Source organism: Excalfactoria chinensis, chromosome 5 (assembly GCF_039878825.1).
Source record: "Excalfactoria chinensis isolate bCotChi1 chromosome 5, bCotChi1.hap2, whole genome shotgun sequence".
Classification (NCBI taxonomy): Eukaryota; Metazoa; Chordata; class Aves; order Galliformes; family Phasianidae; genus Excalfactoria; species Excalfactoria chinensis.
This window is the reverse complement of record NC_092829.1, coordinates 37,785,620-37,805,252: the sequence shown is the minus strand read 5'-3', so window position 1 is coordinate 37,805,252 and position 19,633 is coordinate 37,785,620. Positions and strand designations below refer to the sequence as shown.

The following is a 19,633-nucleotide window of genomic DNA, read 5'->3' as shown; positions in this document are numbered from 1 at the left end:
TTTATTTTTGGCTTCTTGTTTCAGTACTTTGACCACTTAGACAGTGTACATCATGGGACTTGGTTTTAGATGCACTGTACTTTATGCTTTTAAGTTAGAAGTGTGATATGCAAACTACAGTGTAACATTAAAGTAAATTAAGATATGCTATGTGGATGTCCAAAAGTCATGTAATTTTTTTATTTTTTCCTTAAGGAAACGCTTCAAGTTGATGAAGATGATAGACCCGAGTTGCCTTGGTGGAAGTGCAAGAAGTGGGCTTTGCATATCTTAGCTAGACTTTTTGAGAGGTAACTTCCGTTGTAATTACTTTTAAGAACTCAAGCAAATGATTAAGTCAGCGATAGTGCTTCACACTTAAATTGGCATATTTGCTTCAAATTCTAGGTATGGAAGCCCTGGCAATGTTTCCAAGGAATACAATGAGTTTGCTGAAGTGTTCCTGAAGGCGTTTGCTGTTGGTGTTCAGCAAGTAAGAAACACAGAACCTGGGGAGTATTGAGATAGGTTTAGAGTTTGTAACCATTTCTTCCTTCTTGTTCTCTTAGAACAAGTTTATTAAACGTCTCAGAAGTTGTTCTAGAATCTGTGTGCTTGTATTAGTTCTGAAATCTGTTTTTCTCATTGACTATCTAGCCTATATTATTTTCATGTCTATGTCACACCAAAAAAATCCAGCATTTTTTTTCTGGATAAACTGCTTTAAGCTTCACCTACCCAGCTGGAATATCTTGATTCTCACCCCTTGTGTTTGTGGTTCTTTTGCTCAAGATGCTTTATGTTTTGAAAGACCCGATGAACCAGTACTAAACACTGGTTGAACTCTACTGCCTGGTTGTTCTTTTTTGCAGTTGTAGAATTTGTTCTCCTGTTTCCCTGCAGCCTACATCCTACATCATGCTTTTTCTCATTTAATCTTACATACTGTCTTATTCTTTGCTTTAGTTTTTTTCTTTGTTGCATCTGAACAGTATGTTAAAAGAAGCCTGAAATGCTTGTCTGGGAACACTTTTCTAGTATGGCTTTAAAGACCATTTGTTGATCTTCAGTTTTGTCTTCATTTTCAAAGACTATTACCCATTTTTTTCATTGAATACTGATGAATTTAGGCTTTCCAGTGTGTTGTTCTGTTAAATTGGATAATCTTTTCTAAATTATAAAGAAACAAAAAAAAAATCCAACCAACTTCAAACCCTCCTAAAACTCAAATATACCAGAAAACTAGATCTTCTTGCATAAACTTCCGCAAAGAATATTGTAATACTAAAAGTTCTCTTTCACCAAAGTCCCAAGATCATTCTTTTTGCTGAGAAAGAAGAGCCTTTAGTTTATATTTTCTTACATACTAAACTGCTGCTGTGGTGTACCTTAGGCCATGGAGCCCATAGAATATGGCTTACATAGTTCAGTTCAGTATATGTATATAATAAGTTTATGGTCATATTTTATTGCTTGTGTTTAAATTTATAGAGAGAGTCAATCAGTTGGAAGTTAACTACTCTGTGTAAATTCACCATTTTCATTAGTTTTCTGGAAGTAATTTGTTTAAAGCATGGAATATGGGAAATGAAGAAAATAATTTGCAACTTAAAGAGGGTAGATATAAGGAAATAAGGATATAAGGAAAAAGACTTTTGCAGGGAGGGTGGTGAGGCACTGGAACAGGTTGCCCAGAGATGGGGTGGATGCCCCATTCCTGGAGACTTTCCAGATCAGACTGGACCAGGCTCTGAGCAGTGTGATTGAGCTGTGGGTGTCTCTGTTTGTTGCAGAGGAGTTGGACTAGATGGCCTTTAAAAGTCCCTTCCAACTCTAAGGATTCTGTAATTTATATCAATCCGGAAAGTAAAATGCATTGAGTTGTTTGGTTGTTCAGTCATTTTTTTATATTGTCTTGGACTTTTTTTAATGATTAACTCTTCCTTTAGTTGCTCTGATTTCAAGAAGGACATTCACTTTTACCACATACTGGTGGTTTACTGGTTTTGGACATTGCAAACAATTACTATCACTATCACTGCTATATTGTTCGCAGAGGATTGTTTTCTCTTCTTAGTTTGCTTGCAAGAGGTATAGGTATTTGTGTTCTTCTATAGCTCTTGAAGCAGCTTCAAGTCTCAACTTCCTCTCTTTTAATTTCCTATCCTAAATCACTGTCTGATACCACCAAGACCTTGTGCTGAAGTGAGGGTAACAACTGGTAATTCCTTTAAGTCCAGGAGGCTTTTATACTTCTGCTCTATGCTGCACTTGTGCAGCTCCCCCTCAAGTACTGTTCGTAAGTGTTGACACCACAGTACAAGAACTCAGAGCTGAGGGGAGGCCTGATGGCAGCTGCAGCTCCTCACAGGGAGCGGAGGGGCAGTGATAAGCTCTGCTCTGTGTGACAGCTACAGGGCCCGAGGGAACGGCATGGAGCTGTGTCTGGGGAGGGGCAGCTGGGGATGGTTCTACACCAGAGGGCAGTGGGCACGGAATGGGCTCATCACTCTTATAACCAATGCACTCTTCATACAGTGTCGCTGTTGTAATACAGTGTGTGGATAAGGACAGTAGACTGACAAGGTGCATTTACCAGCCTGGTGTTTAGGTATGGTTTTATGCCCCTAAAGGTTGGCGAGATAGAGCAATAAACCACATAAAAAAAGGTTCCCTGAGCTGTGGTGATTAATTAGCACTAACGTTTACTTTTTAGAGGATTGCATGCTTAAAAAATACTCAGTACCTGATATGAGCTTCAAGTTGCTGTGTAAAATTAACAATGACATTTAGTAGATTAGTCAGTACCCATTTTAATCTAATGAGTAAACATTTAAGATGTGTTTTGAGAGGTTCTTCTGTAGGATTGTGATAGGATTGTGTCATTTGTCAAGCTAAAATAGCGCTCAGTATAAGCTATTAATTAGTTACAATTTTTCTAGGTGTTGCTGAAGGTGTTGTATCAGTACAAGGAAAAGCAGTATATGGCTCCTAGAGTTCTGCAGCAAACACTGAACTACATTAATCAAGGAGTGTCGCATGCAGTCACCTGGAAGAATTTGAAACCTCATATTCAAGTAAATCACTTTCTGGATTTCATACTTACATGAGTCAGTAGTACATGAATCTGTGGTACAATGTCTTTGTCATTGCTAGAAATAAACTTTTGGGAATCTCTGCTGTAAATTACCTGCAACAAGATTTTAAGTCTATTAAGCCTATTTGATTAAGTTTTTCTTGATGAATGAGCAAAGCTAACTAGCTGGGTTTTTTTTGTTTGTTTTGTTTTTGTTTGTTTGGTTTTTTGCTACAAATCTTTCATATTTTGCCAATGGAAAGATCACACGGCTGTACAGCAACATAACAAATTTGGAGGTGGTGATAACTACTGGACTTATCACACTGAGTCATCTCTGTACAGCATAATCCAAAGCAAACTTTAAGGAAGTGCAGAAAATCCACCTTTTTCAAGTAGTTTTTGAATGTTACCATGAGGTATCAGAACTGAAGAGGAGCAAAATCTGATTCCTGTTAAGTATGGGACAGGCTCATTTTTGTAGTGTTAGTTTGTTTTCAGCTTGTCTTTTTTAATTGCAGGGGATTATCCAAGATGTGATTTTCCCATTGATGTGCTATACAGATGCTGATGAGGAGCTTTGGCAAGAGGATCCATATGAATATATTCGCATGAAGTTTGGTAAGGATTAGGAATGTCTTCAATTAAAATTTAACTTCCTATGAAGAGGTTTTTTTTTGTGTGTGTGAGAACAAGGATAACTTGAGTCTTTCAAAAAAGAAAACAATGCAATGTATTTCATGTAGTCAACTTCTGGATAGATCAGACTGTGTGACAGATACCATAGGATATTTCAGCTATGATACAATTGCTTCTGCATTTGTAAAGTAACTGATTTTGGCATTTACATTGTTTCTTTTCCAAAAGTCAAACAGTCCAGGTCTAGCTTACCTTTCCCTAAGTTTAATGTTACAAAAAGTTGATGATTTACATTAGTATTTTAGAATCATAAAATCACAGAATGGCCTGGGTTGAAAAGGACCACGCTGATCATCCAGTTTCAGCCCCTCCTGCTGTTTTGTGCAAGGTCACCAACCACCAGACCAGGCTGCCCAGAGCCACATCCAGTCTGGCATTGAATGCCTCCAGGGGCATCCACAACCTCCTTGGGCAACCCTCTGAGTGCAAATCTTCTAACGTCTAACCTAAACCTGCGCTGTCTCAGTTTAGGCTCTGGTGTTCTTATGTCAGTGAACTTCCAGCGTGCTGTGGTTCAGAACAGATGTATCATAATGGTAAATGGCGTGGCATGAAGTAAGCCTCACCTTCCAGACTTGCCTAGTTTTACCCTTTTTTCATGGATTTTTATTTATAAGCCAGTGAAGGTCTTTCAGGCCTTGGAAGAAAGGAGAATCTTCACACTTCCTGAACAAGTTCTTTCTTTTCTCTAGGATTTTTATGTGTTTAGAACAAGAAATTTTGGAGATTTCTTGTCCCTTAGGTCAGAGGGACCTGTAAACAATTTAGGTATTATACATGGCTCTGATAATCCTTTTCTGCGGGGAAATAAGAAAAAAATTTAACTGATTCAGCCAAAAAATACATGTCCTTTCTGGTGCAGCAGATAGCATAGGGAAGCAGATGGTGATGTCTAGTTAAAAAATCATTGTGTGTCTGTTGTCTGATCTTGAAACATCCGTAATAAGAAAGCATGATGAACCACTGGAACATTGTTGTGCTTGGTATGAAACCATTAGATAACGTTAGGATAATTATTTAAATCGAAAGACTAAAATATGTAGCTCTTTTGTTTATTTAATAGATGTATTTGAAGACTTCATTTCACCAACAACTGCTGCTCAAACGTTATTGTTTACATCATGTAGTAAAAGGAAAGAGGTAAGCTGTTCAAGGATTTTGCTGAAACACAGTACTTCTTTGGTTTACTCTGTAATCTGTATTTACTTGCTGGGAGAATTACTGAGAAGCTTTATTTTTCAGCTCTGTCATACTGTAGTACAGTGACATTTGCCGTTTATCTCAGATTTATTTTGCACTAGTCTACTTGTAATCTTTGTGGTGCTTGTCACTTCCTCTGGGACCCATATATCAAGAATGTTATGTATTACAACTGATGGATAAAACAGAGTGGAAATTCCAGACTTTGGGGTGGATTGTTAGACGTTCACGCAACTTGAGCATTTCAGAGCGCTGAGAATGGTATGTGCCATGACCAGTTGAAATACTTTGTCTGTGTATTCAATCTAGGTTTTGCAGAAGACAATGGGCTTTTGCTATCAGATCCTTACGGAGCCAAATGCTGACCCTCGTAAGAAAGATGGTGCTTTACATATGATTGGTTCCTTAGCTGAAATTCTTCTGAAAGTAAGTTTAATTACTAGGGCTTGCTCAAGTTCAGCTGACTTATTTTTAAGTTCATTTAAATTCTCTGCTTGTGGTAAGAATTGCTGTGCTCTTCCATGCTGTACTGTTTAACTGCATTCCTTCTTCATGGAGGAAAGAACAATCCAGCCAATGAGGGGCTGATGACTTAACAAGATCTTTTCTGTTTAGAAGGACAGAAATAAAGTGAAATCAGTGAACTTTGTCAATTAGCACAGTAGTGAATAAGAAACAGGTCTTTCATTTGTTTTGGGACCTTGACTGAGAAGTTTCTTAGACCACTTTTGCCTTTGGTATCAGGGTAATATACCACCAAACAAAAGCCTTTTCTTGGAGTCTATGAATAATGGGAAAGAAGTGAATGGTTTTGTCTGATGATTTCAAGTTGTATCTATGTGAAGTTTGAGTAGAATCTGGGATTTGTATTGCTTGAGGCCTTTATTGAAGGGGAAAGTTAAGCGTGAGGATTTTTTAAGCTCACACGCTATAGAAGTTCAGACTTCTGTATATGCCATTTTTATTGTAATAGGAATATGTTTTGATGTGAAATTTTAAACTGATAAATGTTTTTGTTAATATTCCAACAGAAAAAAATATATAAAGATCAAATGGAATATATGTTGCAGAATCATGTGTTCCCTCTCTTCAGCAGTGAGCTGGGTTACATGAGAGCACGGGTAAGAAAGCCCAAGACTTAATGTTAAGATTTACATTTTTCTAGCTCAGGAGTTAAGGAATATTAAGTTACTTTGTCCTTTTAACGGGTGCATTTCTTTCTGTACCTGTGATAAAATGAATGCTTGTATCAGTGATTAGTCTTTGTATATTATTATGAACAGCTACTGTGTAGCTATGAAATGGCTGCAGAACTGTGTGCATAGTTGTCCATCTGTGTCTGGTGGTACAGTCTATTTGTGTTCTACATTTAGACTGTGCTACTCACACAAAACCTGTGGCCAAAGATGAACTTGAGATCATAGTACTGGTCTAGTGACGTCTGAATGACATGCCTCCCGCTGGCCAGCCTCCATACTCTCAAACATCTTCATCCTATAAATTTTATGGTGTCATTACGCAACATCAGTTTTATTTCATATCTAAGAATTTGAATGGTTGTAGGTATGTGGATAGTCGATAATCCTGATTTTAATTTTATGGCACTAAAGTTGCTCATTGTTGTCTTTTTCAGGCTTGTTGGGTTCTTCATTATTTTTGTGAAGTCAAATTTAAGAGTGACCAGAATCTCCAAACAGCTTTAGAACTCACAAGGCGGTGTCTGATAGATGACAGGGAAATGCCTGTGAAAGTGGAAGCTGCAATAGCACTACAAGTTCTGATCAGTAATCAAGAGAAAGGTAGCCCTCATTTCATGAAACTACAACAAACTTACTCTGTATAAAAAAAGAGTAGTTTTTGTCCTAACAGGCTTTAAGCCGCTTAATATTCCTGAAGCTGGCAGAAGAACAACAGTGCAAACAAATTCTGTATCAACTGTTTTGCTAATTTGACAGGAATGTTTATATATATTTTTGTTCAATCAGAACTTGTGTTGAAAAGTAATCTTGCATTCCATTGATTGTGGAGCTCTGTGGCCTTTGTTAGTTCAGTTGTAAGCCTCTTGATGTAGCTTTTTTAATTACAAATTTAACGTTACTATTGTTCTAATGATAGATACTATTCATGTATATGGCATGTTGATGCCAAAATGCTAAATATTCAGTATATATTGACATCTTTATACTGGTATTGATACTGTCAGATATTAATTTCCACTTTTTTTTTTTTTTTTTTTTTCTTTCCAGCTAAAGAATATATCACCCCATTTATTAGGCCTGTAATGCAAGCTTTACTTCATATTATAAGAGAGACTGAAAATGATGATCTTACTAATGTGATTCAGAAGATGATCTGTGAATATAGTGAAGAAGTTACCCCAATTGCAGTAGAAATGACGCAGCACTTGGTAAGGCTTTCTAGTGACTTGGAGAGTTGTTTTATATGTAGGAGATCAATCTGCTGAAGTGCATGAATACAAGTGATTTCCTTTAACACTTAGACTTTCTTTTCCCCTCAAAAGCGGGTTTCATAACTTGAACTAAATGGATATTTCTAAGAATTGTAGAAACCTTTGAGAAACCCTTATCCATGTTTTCTTCTGAAAGCACTGATGAAATTTGGTAGCAGTTGCACTAAAGATGTTGAATCTGCAGGTAACTTTACTTGCAGCAGAGATTAAGCTTAGATGACTGTATCTAGCAAGTTGTACTATTAGTTTCAGTAGCAGAGTTCAGTTCAGCGTTAATGTATTATTCAAGGCCCTTACCTCAACATTAACACTGAATGGTTTGCATATCCTCCTTGAGAGTACCTGCAGAGAGATCCAATCTAGTTTGTAACCCTTATCTCAGAAAACTAAATAGTGCAAATGTATTTCTTTTCATGGAAGGTAATGTTGCTTTTTTATTTGTGAGTGGTTGAGGGGTGGCGGTTCAACTGGCTTAATTTTCCAACTTGATCACTCATGAAAACAAAACTCTGGAGCGAAGCAGTCACCTTAATATTTTCCTAGCAAAACACCTTGAGTTAATTCTGTAGAATGCCAAACTTGCACAGTTGTTCTTTACCTCCAAGTACGTCCTCGCTGAATGACATTTATGGGTCGTTTTGTTATTACATGCAGGCAATGACATTCAACCAGGTGATTCAGACTGGACCTGATGAAGAGGGCAGTGACGACAAAGCAGTGACAGCAATGGGAATTTTGAATACTATTGATACACTTCTCAGTGTAGTTGAAGATCACAAGGAAGTATGTGTATTTTACTATCAAGACCAATATCTATAGTTAAGCCACTGGAAAGTCTTTTGTAGTTATTGTGTATATGACATTAATTAGTTGGAAAACTGCAGTCAAAACCTGCTTAAAACAAAGAACCAGAGGCAGGCTGGATCATGTTTCTGACATAATAAATGGACTACCTTCTAGCTGGAATTCAGCTTGCTTTAAATATGCTACTGCCAATTCTAAGCTTTCTTGACAAAGTCAGCTATTGCGTTTTGATAACTAACAGCAGGATACTTCTTCTTTGACTTAAATAGTTAAGTAGTAAGTTGTACTCTTAAGTGCTCAGAAGGTTTTATTGTGGAAACACAATACAAATTTTGTGTCCAAGGTGTAACAGTCCAGAGTTATTGTGCAATAAACAAAGGACCGGTTATGCTTATAGACTTGGCTGCTGAAGCTGCATTTACTTGTTTTTGTTGGCAAATGGATGAAAATGGGATGAATATCTAACAAAACTCTAATCCCAAGGAGCTCATTTGGAAGACATTGGTCAATAAACATATATATTTAGAGTTATCTTTTACTAGATGATCAGGTGGGTTTTTTGTTTGATTAGTCTCAAATCTTGCTCTGCATAGCTAAGACCAGAAACTCAACCCTTATTCCTGTGCAGAGTGAGTGCTGTAAATGTCAGGTTATTTACTTTTTTTGTTAGCTGTTCCACAGACTGAAAAGTTATTGTTGGGAAAACTGTACAGACCTGTAGACCAGCACTGAAGTTCATTTAGTACGCAATCAATTAGTCCAAGTTAGTTACAGGGTTCTTCTGAAATTTCACTTTTCCGGAACAGGAACAGCAAATACTTCCCACAGCTTTCATTGCTTACGTCTTTGAGCTGTATGTTGGTTTCATGTGTTTTAACTGGATGGGATTATGGCATTAGACTTGCTCATAGGCCTTCCTAAAGGATACACTATAATGTACTGTAAAGATCATTTTTTTCTAACGTTCAGAGAGTATTCCCAAAATATCTCCTATTAAAAGTGGCCTTAAAAACTGTTATGTGGGTGCATTGTGTTTCAGAATGTGGGAGGTTTTGAGTTGTTTTTAGAAGATGTTTGTGTTTACAAAATAAGTTGGAATAATTTTTAAATTGTTTAATTTCAACCCCAAAGTGCTGAAGACAGTCAAATCTTTGTCATTTTCCTGCTTTTTCAGATTACTCAGCAGCTGGAGGGAATCTGCTTGCAAGTGATTGGAACAGTTCTGCAGCAGCACGTATTAGGTGTGTGTGCTTGTATTTGCTTACGTTTTCAGTAGTGTGGGATGGGATTTAAACTTTGACTACATTTGTTTCTTTTAGAATTCTACGAGGAGATATTTTCCTTGGCTCATAGTCTGACCTGTCAACAAGTTTCTGCACAAATGTGGCAGCTTCTTCCTCTTGTTTTTGAAGTCTTTCAGCAGGATGGCTTTGATTATTTTACTGGTAGGTAATACAAATGAGAAGGCCATATGGTTTCATGTATGATTTCATGCAGAAAAGTGAATTACAACTTTATTGAAATGTTCAGGAGAAAACTGAAGTGTTCTCACTTGCAGATACTTAATTCTGCAAACAGATCTTTTTTGCTAAGGCAACTCTGTGTAGATACATACCTATCTTGAAAAACATTAGGCACGACTCGTGATAAGCTTAGTAATATGTAGCTTTTAACCTGTTTTTGTCAGTTATTCTGTTCATAAAGCACGAAAACAAATCTAACTTAATATTCTTATTGCAGATATGATGCCTCTTTTACATAATTATGTTACTGTTGATACGGATACACTTCTGTCAGACACAAAATACCTTGAAATGATCTACAGTATGTGCAAGAAGGTAAGTAGATGACTTTGTGATCACATCATCTGTGATCTCTAAAGTAATACATCATTTAGCTGGGTGCTTCTTTCCACAATGGTAGACTCTAGAAGTGATACGTTCTGATATGTGCTCTTCAGCATCTTTGTGAATTCATGTGTTATGATGTTATTGCTTAAAATTTGATGTAATCTCTTCATATTTTTCGATATCTTATACTTTTGCTGAAAGGCAAAAGTAGTATGTACATAACAAAAGCAGATTAAACAACCCTTTTTTGTGCATGTCTTTTTTTTAATGTGCGTATGGTGTCTGTGTGTGTATATGTATTGCAAAGAGCAGATAATTTGATCTGGGGTTTGTAACCTTGCTATAGCTGAAATACCAAATGCTATATGTATGCTAAAGATATGACATCTTTTAGCTAAACCAGAGTGGAGATGGAAAGCAGAGGGATGGGAATGGAAATCTGTTTTACCAAGGTTATGTAAGATCAGTGACTAAACCTGAGAGTAGAATGTGGTGGTTCTGACTGTTGCCAGTCTTTATTTGAAGACGAGTTGCAACCAGGTTGGCTGTAAGTGCTATTTAATACACTGTGGGGGAAGAAAAGCAAAAACCCCTTAGTGTATTATTAGGTGAGCACAGCGAATCCGGCACAAAAGCTGTAGAGATATCATCTCCCAAAGAATATCCTAAATATTTTTTAAAGAGGAGAAATACAGAATACATTAATGCTTAAGAGAAAGTTTTATTTTGTGTATGCAAGTAAATCTTTTCCAAGTGGCAGCCAGTTCTTAATACAGTTTGTGTGGTGAGGTCTGTGTGCATATTGTTATTTAACGTTTGTACAGGTAGATTAGTTTCGACTGCTTTCAGCAATTCTATGTTCTCTGTGATTCTGGTAGTGAGCCATTGCTGTAGATTTGGCTTCTTCACTGATAGGTGTTTATACAAGTGTTGTAGGTTGGGTAAATTTATATTGGCTTTTCAAAGCAGAGCAGCGTGTTGAAAACACCTCTTGAAGTGATATAATAAAAAAGAATTACTTTTCAGGTCCTGACAGGAGTTGCTGGAGAAGATGCAGAATGTCATGCAGCAAAACTATTAGAAGTAATTATTCTTCAATGTAAAGGGCGTGGAATTGATCAGGTCAGTAACTTCTGGTTGATATTGCTAATATTAAAAGGTTATTTTTTTTTCCCTCAAATATGAATTGATTACCTATTAACACGAAAATTTCTGTGACAAGAAGTTTGTGTAGGGTGACTAATGATCCTGACTCCTCCTTCAGCATCACAAATCCTACTGTGCAGTTAACAGCACTAAGGAAATAGTTATTGCACACTTCATCTCCAGGATTTAGGATGCTGCAAAGCTCAGTATAAAGTGTTTTCATGAATCTGAAAGAGTACTGCTTTAGGAGCATCTTAGCTAAAAGTAGGTGGTTAATTTTATTCTAAGGTAATTATAGTGAATATTGATGAAAATGATTCAGTCTGTCAAGTTAGTAGCCTTTAAATAAGAATGAAGTTCTTAGAATCCCAATTAATACCATAGGGGAGTCAGGGATTTCACTAAACGTGAATGGAAGTTGGGTTTTGAGAGGTGCATTTGTGTGCTTCCTTTGTATCTATGGCAAGTAGTGTATAATAGCTATGTAGGTCTCTCTGAAAGTAATGCCCCCTATTTATTTCCATGAAAACTACATCAGGTACAAAGAGTGTAATAACACTATTAGACATAGCAAATTCTCAGCTGTGAAACGTTACTTTTCAATGTAGTCACTGCAGTCAATGTGTATACACGTGTATGTAGTAGAAATTAAAGGTGACCCACTGTTACATTGCTGAAGCACGCTGCCTACCATCTACCTACTATCATCTCACTGTGTTCACAACCACTGTCTGGCCTCCATAAATGTTCAGCAAGAACAGTCAGTGGATACCATTTTTTTTCCATGAGGAGGGGTTCAATGACACCCTTTTGCTCCATACGTGTATCCATTTCAGACACCATTTTGTTAGTGCCCCTCTGCTGCCATCTGACACGCGACAGCAACACATAGTGGAATATTGGTAGGAAGGTTCAACTGCCATCCCACCAACATCTGCCTCAGATGCTGTGGGCCATCATAATAAAGCAGGAGGCATTGCTTTTAAAGTATCAGTATCTTCGCATGTTTTTCCATACTTGTGGATGTTGTCCCTGGAAATTCCAGTTTTAACTTACCTCAAGGAAAACGTTCTATAGCAAGCCTTTTTTGTGTGCCATCTACGGAGAGTAGCTCTTCTAAAAGCTGTCATCTTGGAATGTTGGCAATGGCTGTTGACTTAGTTGCATATAGTAAAAAAAACAAAACAAAAGCACACCAGCAAAAACTAACTTTTTTTTCCCCCCTGGGCTTCCTTTAAAAAAGCCAAGATAGAATTACTAGGATTTACTTCCGCTGTCTGGGATGTCACAAAATCCATGTGTTCGGAGTAGGTGTAGTAACTTGTCATGTCTTTATTTCATCTTTGTTCATATGTGACTTCTGCTGTCTGTGAACAATTCTTTCCATTTTACACCCTATGTATTTATGCACCAGTCTGGTTTTTCAGCCATTTCTGGAGTGTGAAATAAAGAACTGAATTTGATCACTAAGTTTATAATGGTTCTCGCTCTTCAGTGCATACCCTTATTTGTGGAAGCTGCTTTAGAGAGACTGACCAGAGAAGTGAAAACAAGTGAACTACGAACAATGTGCCTCCAGGTTGCCATAGCTGCTTTGTATTACAATCCCCATCTATTATTAAATACATTGGAAAATCTTCGTTTTCCCAATAACGTGGAGCCTGTCACTAATCACTTCATAACACAGTGGCTTAATGATGTGGACTGCTTCTTGGGGTGAGTGTTTCTTATCTTGAAGACTATTCCCTAAGGTACAACTCTGTATTATCAGCTTCTGAATCGTAATGGAATTTGTAATTTGCACGCTGTTTTGTTTTACAGGCTTCATGACAGAAAAATGTGTGTGCTTGGCTTGTGTGCTCTCATTGATCTGGAGCAAATACCACAGGTTTTAAATCAAGTTGCTGGCCAGATCCTGCCAGCTTTTATCCTTTTATTTAACGGATTAAAAAGAGCTTATGCCTGTCATGCAGAGCATGAAAATGACAGTGATGATGATGATGAAGCTGAAGAAGATGAGGAAACAGGTATGGAAACTGAAGATCTGTTATGTTGTTCTGTTTTCATGTTTCTTGGTGGGTGCGCAGAGTTGTTTTTCGTGGAATTCTTCAGAGTTGCCTAATTCCAAAACTCAAAGCTGAGATAGAGCATTAGAATCTTTTAACATCTTTCAAGCATATCTGCTTCTTCTGACTTCCTCAATTGTGTCTCCTCAAAGCTGTCAAGCCAGCTTTTATGTATGGATGCTGTCAGTGCTGGGTCCTGTCTTCTCTTTGAGGAAGTGGTTAGAGTCAGTAGGAGGAGTTTGCTACTGAGCTTCATTGTATAGTTTGGACTAACAGTCATTACAAGTTGTCCCATGGAAATGCTGGAGTTGTAGATGTGTACTGAAAACGGATCGTAGTCAGAATGGTTTGAGTAGGAAGCGATCTTTAAGGGTTTGGTTCTTACTGCCCTGCCCTGGCACAGGCACTGCCCACCAGGTCAGTTTGCTCCAACCCCACTGAAGATAAAAGTTCTTAGTTTTTTTTCTTGGGCAAGGATTTCTCATTTCTCATAATATGAACTTCATCAGCTTGTAGAGGCTTTTTTCTCTAAATGGACTTGTGACAGACTTTCACATTATTTTCAGTATTGTTTATTTGAAGATGAAAATGATGTGCAACTCCTCCCTGTGTCTGTTTTTCATCTTTTCTATACACTGCTTAAGCTTTTCTCTCTTGCTTCGTTTTGCTTTTTATGTTGTCATCCTGATGTCTCTGAATATTTGAAGCAGCTTTCTGCATTTAAGGTGTTTTTCATCTACCTAGTTGAAGCCATGTTTCTTTTTGATCTCTGCTATTGCCTTCTGGATTCCCCAAACTATTCTCATTACACGTTGTTAATCTTATTACTTTCTGTGGTTCTCAAGCATCGTTTCCAAGTCCCTTTTGAAAACCCTTTTAAACATCTGTTATCAAATTATCATCATTATTATTAACTAAGCATCAAATTATTTTGAACATCCTTTGGAGTGCAAATAATGCTTTGTTTAGTTTTATCAAGCGCTTTTCAACACCGACTGTATATGTTTATGTATCTCTTCACCTGTTCTTGAGATTAAACATTTTTGTGTGTGATATTTCACTCAGAGGAATTGGGGAGTGATGAAGATGACATTGATGAGGATGGCCAAGAATATCTAGAAATTCTAGCAAAACAAGCGGGTGAAGATGGAGATGATGAAGACTGGGAAGAAGATGATGCTGAAGAGACTGCTTTGGAAGGCTATTCCACCATTATTGATGATGAAGACAACCCTGTTGATGAATATCAGATATTTAAAACAATTTTTCAGAGTAAGTGATTTTATTTTCTGGCCAACTAATCACATTTTAACTTAATTTTAGCCTGTCATTGTGAACCAGAACTTGCTGAAAGCTTCCAACAGGCTTTCCAATGTGTGGTTTGAATGAGTTCTTTCTTTGAAAAAGGGGAGAGCGATGCCATCATTTCACTTTCAGAGAAATAGGAGCCCTTGGAATGAATTTCTGGTGGGAGGGAAAGAGTCAGAGATGTGTTGGATTATCTAATCCTAACAGGGTTTATCAGCATATTATTTTGATTAAAACAGCAGTGAGTTAATGTGCTTTGAGTTACAGAGCATTGTAATGAACCTACGCCTTTTGTATGTTTTCTTTCTCTTGCAGCAATTCAGAATCGTAACCCTGTGTGGTACCAAACTTTGACACAGGGCCTTAATGAAGAACAAAGGAAACAATTGCAGGATATAGCAACTCTGGCAGATCAGAGGCGGGCAGCACATGGTATTTTTTCCCCTTTATACCATTAAGTGTTTCTTTAGCTGTTTGAATGCTGTTTATGCACTCAGTGGCCTATAATTCAAGCATGATAATGCTTTCATCAAAGCAGGCTTGTTTTGCAGACTGGAGATGCTTGAAAAGCCTTAAGATTGCCAGGTCACAAAGCTTTAGTGCATAGTCTGTATGGCAAACCATGGGTATATGAAATGGTAGAAATGTCTCAATGAAGAGCTGTTGTAATTTGGATTATACATTACATATTTTGTTATACATATGGAAGCATATACTATATAGTTTGTTATAATGTTGAATTTGATAACAGTTGTTGAGCAGAAAGTGGATGAACGTACAGGTTTGGTAACAAGCAGACACGTTAGCAACCAGTAGAGTACTTTGTGATGTGACTTAGTACAGCTGGGATAGACACTGATTCTGTGGGTGGGAAAATGCTTGCTCAGAAACTAGTATCCATATATATAATGCTACATTGTTAAATCTATTAAATATTTCAAGTTACTGTTCTTTGGGGGAGATAATACGGACTGGGGCTTTTAAACATAGGAAATGGGCACATATTTATGGTTCTTTTATTTATTTCCCGATTGTTTGAGTGTAAGCCAATATATATCAGTCTCTGAAGTCAAGCCTGCATTTTGATTAGGTCATATGCTGCATCTTATTGTAGTAGGTGCTTCAGATTAAGTTCAGAAAGCTTTCAGTAAAAAGCTCATTATAAAATGATTACTCTTAATACTATTCTTTTTTGTCTGAAAATAGCCAAATGTATCTCAAAGCTTATTAAGTGTCTAGAGTGATCCACTTTGACAGATAGGAACTGTAGTCTCGCTGTGTTCTACTTGTGCATTTTATGAACAAGAGTGTTCTTTTTCGTTCCAACTGCTTATTCGTGAACAAATTAGGTTCAGGCTGTGAAGTTTAACTTAAGGAGGTAGATCCTCGCAGGAAATTCTCAGGTACTAACAGAGCATATTGATCTCCATTCAGGCTTCCTACCAGCCATGAACACAGCCTAATAGAAGGATCTGGAACCCAACTGTTTTACTAGTGTAGCTAAGAAGAATCTCCATATGCTAGGAGAAACTTGCCCTCTATACTCTAAGCATAAACAGAAGTGAACAAAGCTGTGTTGCCCTGCTGTGTTCCCTCCTTGTCCCTCATGAGCCATGGTGGCATTTTTCTGGCCTTTTTGAAAATGGAACCATCAGAATGCAGATCCTCTGGATAATGAGCTGTCCTGTATTCTCAGAAAGAGACCATCTGGAAGTCCTTCGAGATAGGAGAAAGACAGACTTGAAGTTAGACATTTAATAACCCTTGTTACCTTGAGCTGGGGATAATGCAACCCATTTGTGTTACCTAGATTGTAGTGTTGGTTGGCAGAAATGCATATGTCTGCTTTTTACCAACCTGTTTTTGAGCTCTTCTTTCATTAGAGCTTGTAAAAAGATTAGAAGTTGTAAAAGGCAATCTTGCTGTGATCTTTGAAGGATGTAATACGCATCTAGTAAAAACAGATGGAGGGATGGATTTGTGAACCTCAAATGCCTAAAGGTCTTAAGGCGTGGTTGGTAATGAAAATGTGGTTGGTAATGATAAATGTGGTTTCTCTCAGAACTGAGCTTATTTCTGCTTATACTGTTGAGCTGACATAGGAACAAATGAATATTGAGCTGATATCTGTTCAGTGCTTTTGTTTGTAAAAATGTGACCAGTTCCTGATCTGATGGTCAAGCCATTTTAATCAGAAAGAAGTGTGGGCATCTGTCAGCAGTTTTAGAGATGCAGCATTTGTGTAGGTGTTGTTTCTGACATGGGGAATTATGCATCGTTCCCAAAAGCTCAAGTGTGCTTGTTGGAAATGTAGATTTCTTTTATCATTTAAGCATAACTGTAAGTCCATCTACTGGGGCCCGGTGCATTTCCGCTTTGCGGGCAGTGATTAATTTTCCTTCTACCTTTGTTCTTTTCTTTTTAGAATCCAAAATGATTGAAAAGCACGGAGGATACAAATTCAATGCTCCAGTCGTGCCAACTTCGTTTAATTTTGGAGGCCCTGCCCCAGGAATGAATTGAATTATCACTTTTCCTGCTACTGTGTGATTGTAGTGAAGAGCTTGTGTTCCTCCCAATAGTGGTTCCAGAATTGGTTCATGTTACCTACAGCTCACTCTAAACTAATTGATAAATAGATTGGACAAAAGCCCCCGATGTGGGACCTGATCATGCAATCTAATACTGGAAAGCAAACCAGAGGGTTTTTTTGTTTTTGGTTTTTTTTCTTTTTGAAGATAGGAAGAATCTGAATTAAAAGCTTCAAATGACACACTTTGGAAATCGGAAATCAAGAGGGATGTCATGAAGGCAGCTTTTTCTGAGGAAAAAAATCACCATAGGCATGGGCTGCAGGACTATTTAGAATCTCATTTACAGTACAAGTTAGGAGGCAGAGTTAATTTTTACACCTGTGGCGGTATGAGTATTTGCCCAACTTCCCTTTTCTCCCTTCCTTATTCGGGTGTCTATTCTTTCAGTGTAAATAAGGTAAACAAATAGCCTTACTTAATCTTCATCGTTTCCATTTATCAAGATTGTTCATATGTAGAATATCGGACACTTAATGTAGCACTACATAACTGATAAATCTGTAAATGAATTAGCACTTTCATATTGAAACAAGCCTGCTAGCCTATGTACAAAAATAGCAAAATGTTTGCTGTTTATAAAAAAAAAAAGAAAAAAAAAGAAAAATAAAAACTAAGGGACGTATTGGGGAAAATAATTTCAAGGTATTAATTTAAAATGAACTAGCAGTTTTGTACCTGGTGACCTCGTGGTGCAGTCACCTCTGCTTGTGACTTGAATTCGGTTCTGTAAAAAAGGGGTTAGTGATATTTCATTGCTGCTAAAAAAAAACAAGAGAAAAATAGCAACGCCCTCTGTGTCCTTTGTTTTTCTTACAGATCGCACTGTACGACTTACAATTTGGATACCAATGTTCATTGTAAGCACTGAGAAAGTGATCTTTTCTGAAGCATGTAAAGTAGATGTGAAGTTCTGCTCTTAAATGAGTTGATTGAAGTGTGTGGATGAAACATCTATATATGCAATCTATTAAAAAACAACTTAATAATTTGGCTAACCTGGGCTTTGATCTGTGAGTTGCAAGTTTCCCCATAATTTTGCAAAACCTTTTGCTTTTTCCCCCGACGTGGTGGTGTGAGTGCGCTGCCACCCTTAGTGTACGATTGTCCGCCTGATCCAGACCGTGTATTTGAAGTTTTGCCAATCTTCCGTTTTCGAAGCCACGACTCTCTTCTTTCAAAGTTGCTATAGTAACTAGTATTTTAGCTAGAGAGGCAAAATACAGTTCCCTCTGGGACCACTATCAAAACCACTGTATGAAGAAGCCAGCAGGGAGATGCTGTGAATGGGGTTGGCTCAAATGCCCCCTTCCTTTCTTTTCTTAAAGCATAAATCCATAGGTTTTTGATCTTGCCTTGAGATCATTGGTGTCAGGTCTTTTAAATCAAATGTTTTTTTGGTTTTGTTTTTTTTCTTCTGGCTGTTTTTATATCGGGGAAAAAAAAAAATGTCACCTGCTGTTACAATTGATATTAAACGAGCTACCTTAATTTAATGTAAGCCTCCAAAATTTAAATACAGGTTAAAAATAAACTGAGTTTATATCTGTAAAAATGAAATGCACATATATATATTATGATACTCAAAATGCAGTCTTCAGAAAATTGGTTTGTGTGGCGTGTTTCTTTCCATCAGCAGCATAGCTGGGATCGGTGGTGTGGGGTTTCTTTGCTGACTGGCACGGTTCTCTTGGCATGGTTCTCTGCCTTCTGTGTGTTACATGGCTGCTCGTGCTGTGAGCCAGGTACATGGGGCACTTCCACTCCCTCCTCTCTGGACAGCCTTTTTAAGCTGAAGAACAGTTCCTTGTGCAGAGTGCTGGTGTGCTGAGGCAGCACTATGCTGTCACTGTGCCCTATTGTAATACCAAAGGGGTACCTGATGCAAATTTTGGACTTGATATTGCCTAAAAAAATAAGTATTGAATCCAAGGTATCTGTTCTGCTAGTGCTATGGGAGCCACAGTAGTACTTAGTGAGCCCTAAGCTGACTGGCCAAGTACGTAGGGCAGAACCGTGTTGTATAGAGTGCATGACTCCTGAGCACTCACAGGTGTCTGGAGTTTTATCTTGTAGGAAAAGGTGATGTATCATCACAGGATGTTTCTTCCTGTGCATTCCTTGACCTCGAAAAACACCCAGTTGAACTTCAATCTTTCTGAACATCTGCTTGTTGGGTACCTGCTTATCTCATTATGCTCCCTGCCCTCCAGAAAAGCCTGAGAACATTTTAAGACAGATGATGCTTTTGCCTCACAGTAGGAGATACAACACACGTATGTACAAAGCAGATGGGAAAAGAGAGAGAATTACCAATAAAGTGCCAGTGTTATTTCTAAAGCTTCTATTTTTTCCATATCAAGGGAGGAAGTTTGTCTTGGTGTGAGGATAGAAAAGCAGCCTTGAAGTAAGGCTGTGTTAACTACACTGAGTAGAAAGGAGTA

The 19,633-nt window shown here is 37.7% G+C and overlaps 1 protein-coding gene and 1 non-coding gene across 2 annotated transcripts in view; both read left to right on the top strand.

Annotated features, from left to right (window-relative positions):
• IPO7 (importin 7) overlaps positions 1-18,790 on the top strand; it is a 31,060-nt gene extending 12,270 nt beyond the window's left edge. Inside the window, exons 7-25 of the mRNA XM_072337701.1 lie at positions 196-290; positions 388-472; positions 2,922-3,056; positions 3,577-3,676; positions 4,818-4,894; positions 5,264-5,380; positions 5,986-6,075; positions 6,588-6,753; positions 7,201-7,361; positions 8,079-8,207; positions 9,403-9,469; positions 9,548-9,673; positions 9,969-10,066; positions 11,105-11,200; positions 12,720-12,940; positions 13,046-13,251; positions 14,356-14,562; positions 14,914-15,030; positions 17,024-18,790. Coding sequence (XP_072193802.1) covers positions 196-290; positions 388-472; positions 2,922-3,056; positions 3,577-3,676; positions 4,818-4,894; positions 5,264-5,380; positions 5,986-6,075; positions 6,588-6,753; positions 7,201-7,361; positions 8,079-8,207; positions 9,403-9,469; positions 9,548-9,673; positions 9,969-10,066; positions 11,105-11,200; positions 12,720-12,940; positions 13,046-13,251; positions 14,356-14,562; positions 14,914-15,030; positions 17,024-17,121 — 2,391 coding nt within the window. The 3' untranslated portion in view covers positions 17,122-18,790. The remainder of the gene's footprint in view (positions 1-195; positions 291-387; positions 473-2,921; positions 3,057-3,576; positions 3,677-4,817; positions 4,895-5,263; positions 5,381-5,985; positions 6,076-6,587; positions 6,754-7,200; positions 7,362-8,078; positions 8,208-9,402; positions 9,470-9,547; positions 9,674-9,968; positions 10,067-11,104; positions 11,201-12,719; positions 12,941-13,045; positions 13,252-14,355; positions 14,563-14,913; positions 15,031-17,023) is intronic.
• LOC140253667 (small nucleolar RNA SNORA23) lies at positions 6,262-6,443 on the top strand. Its single transcript, XR_011903943.1, has one exon. It is a non-coding gene; the product is annotated as a small nucleolar RNA SNORA23 (small nucleolar RNA).
• Positions 18,791-19,633: the final 843 nt, after the last annotated feature.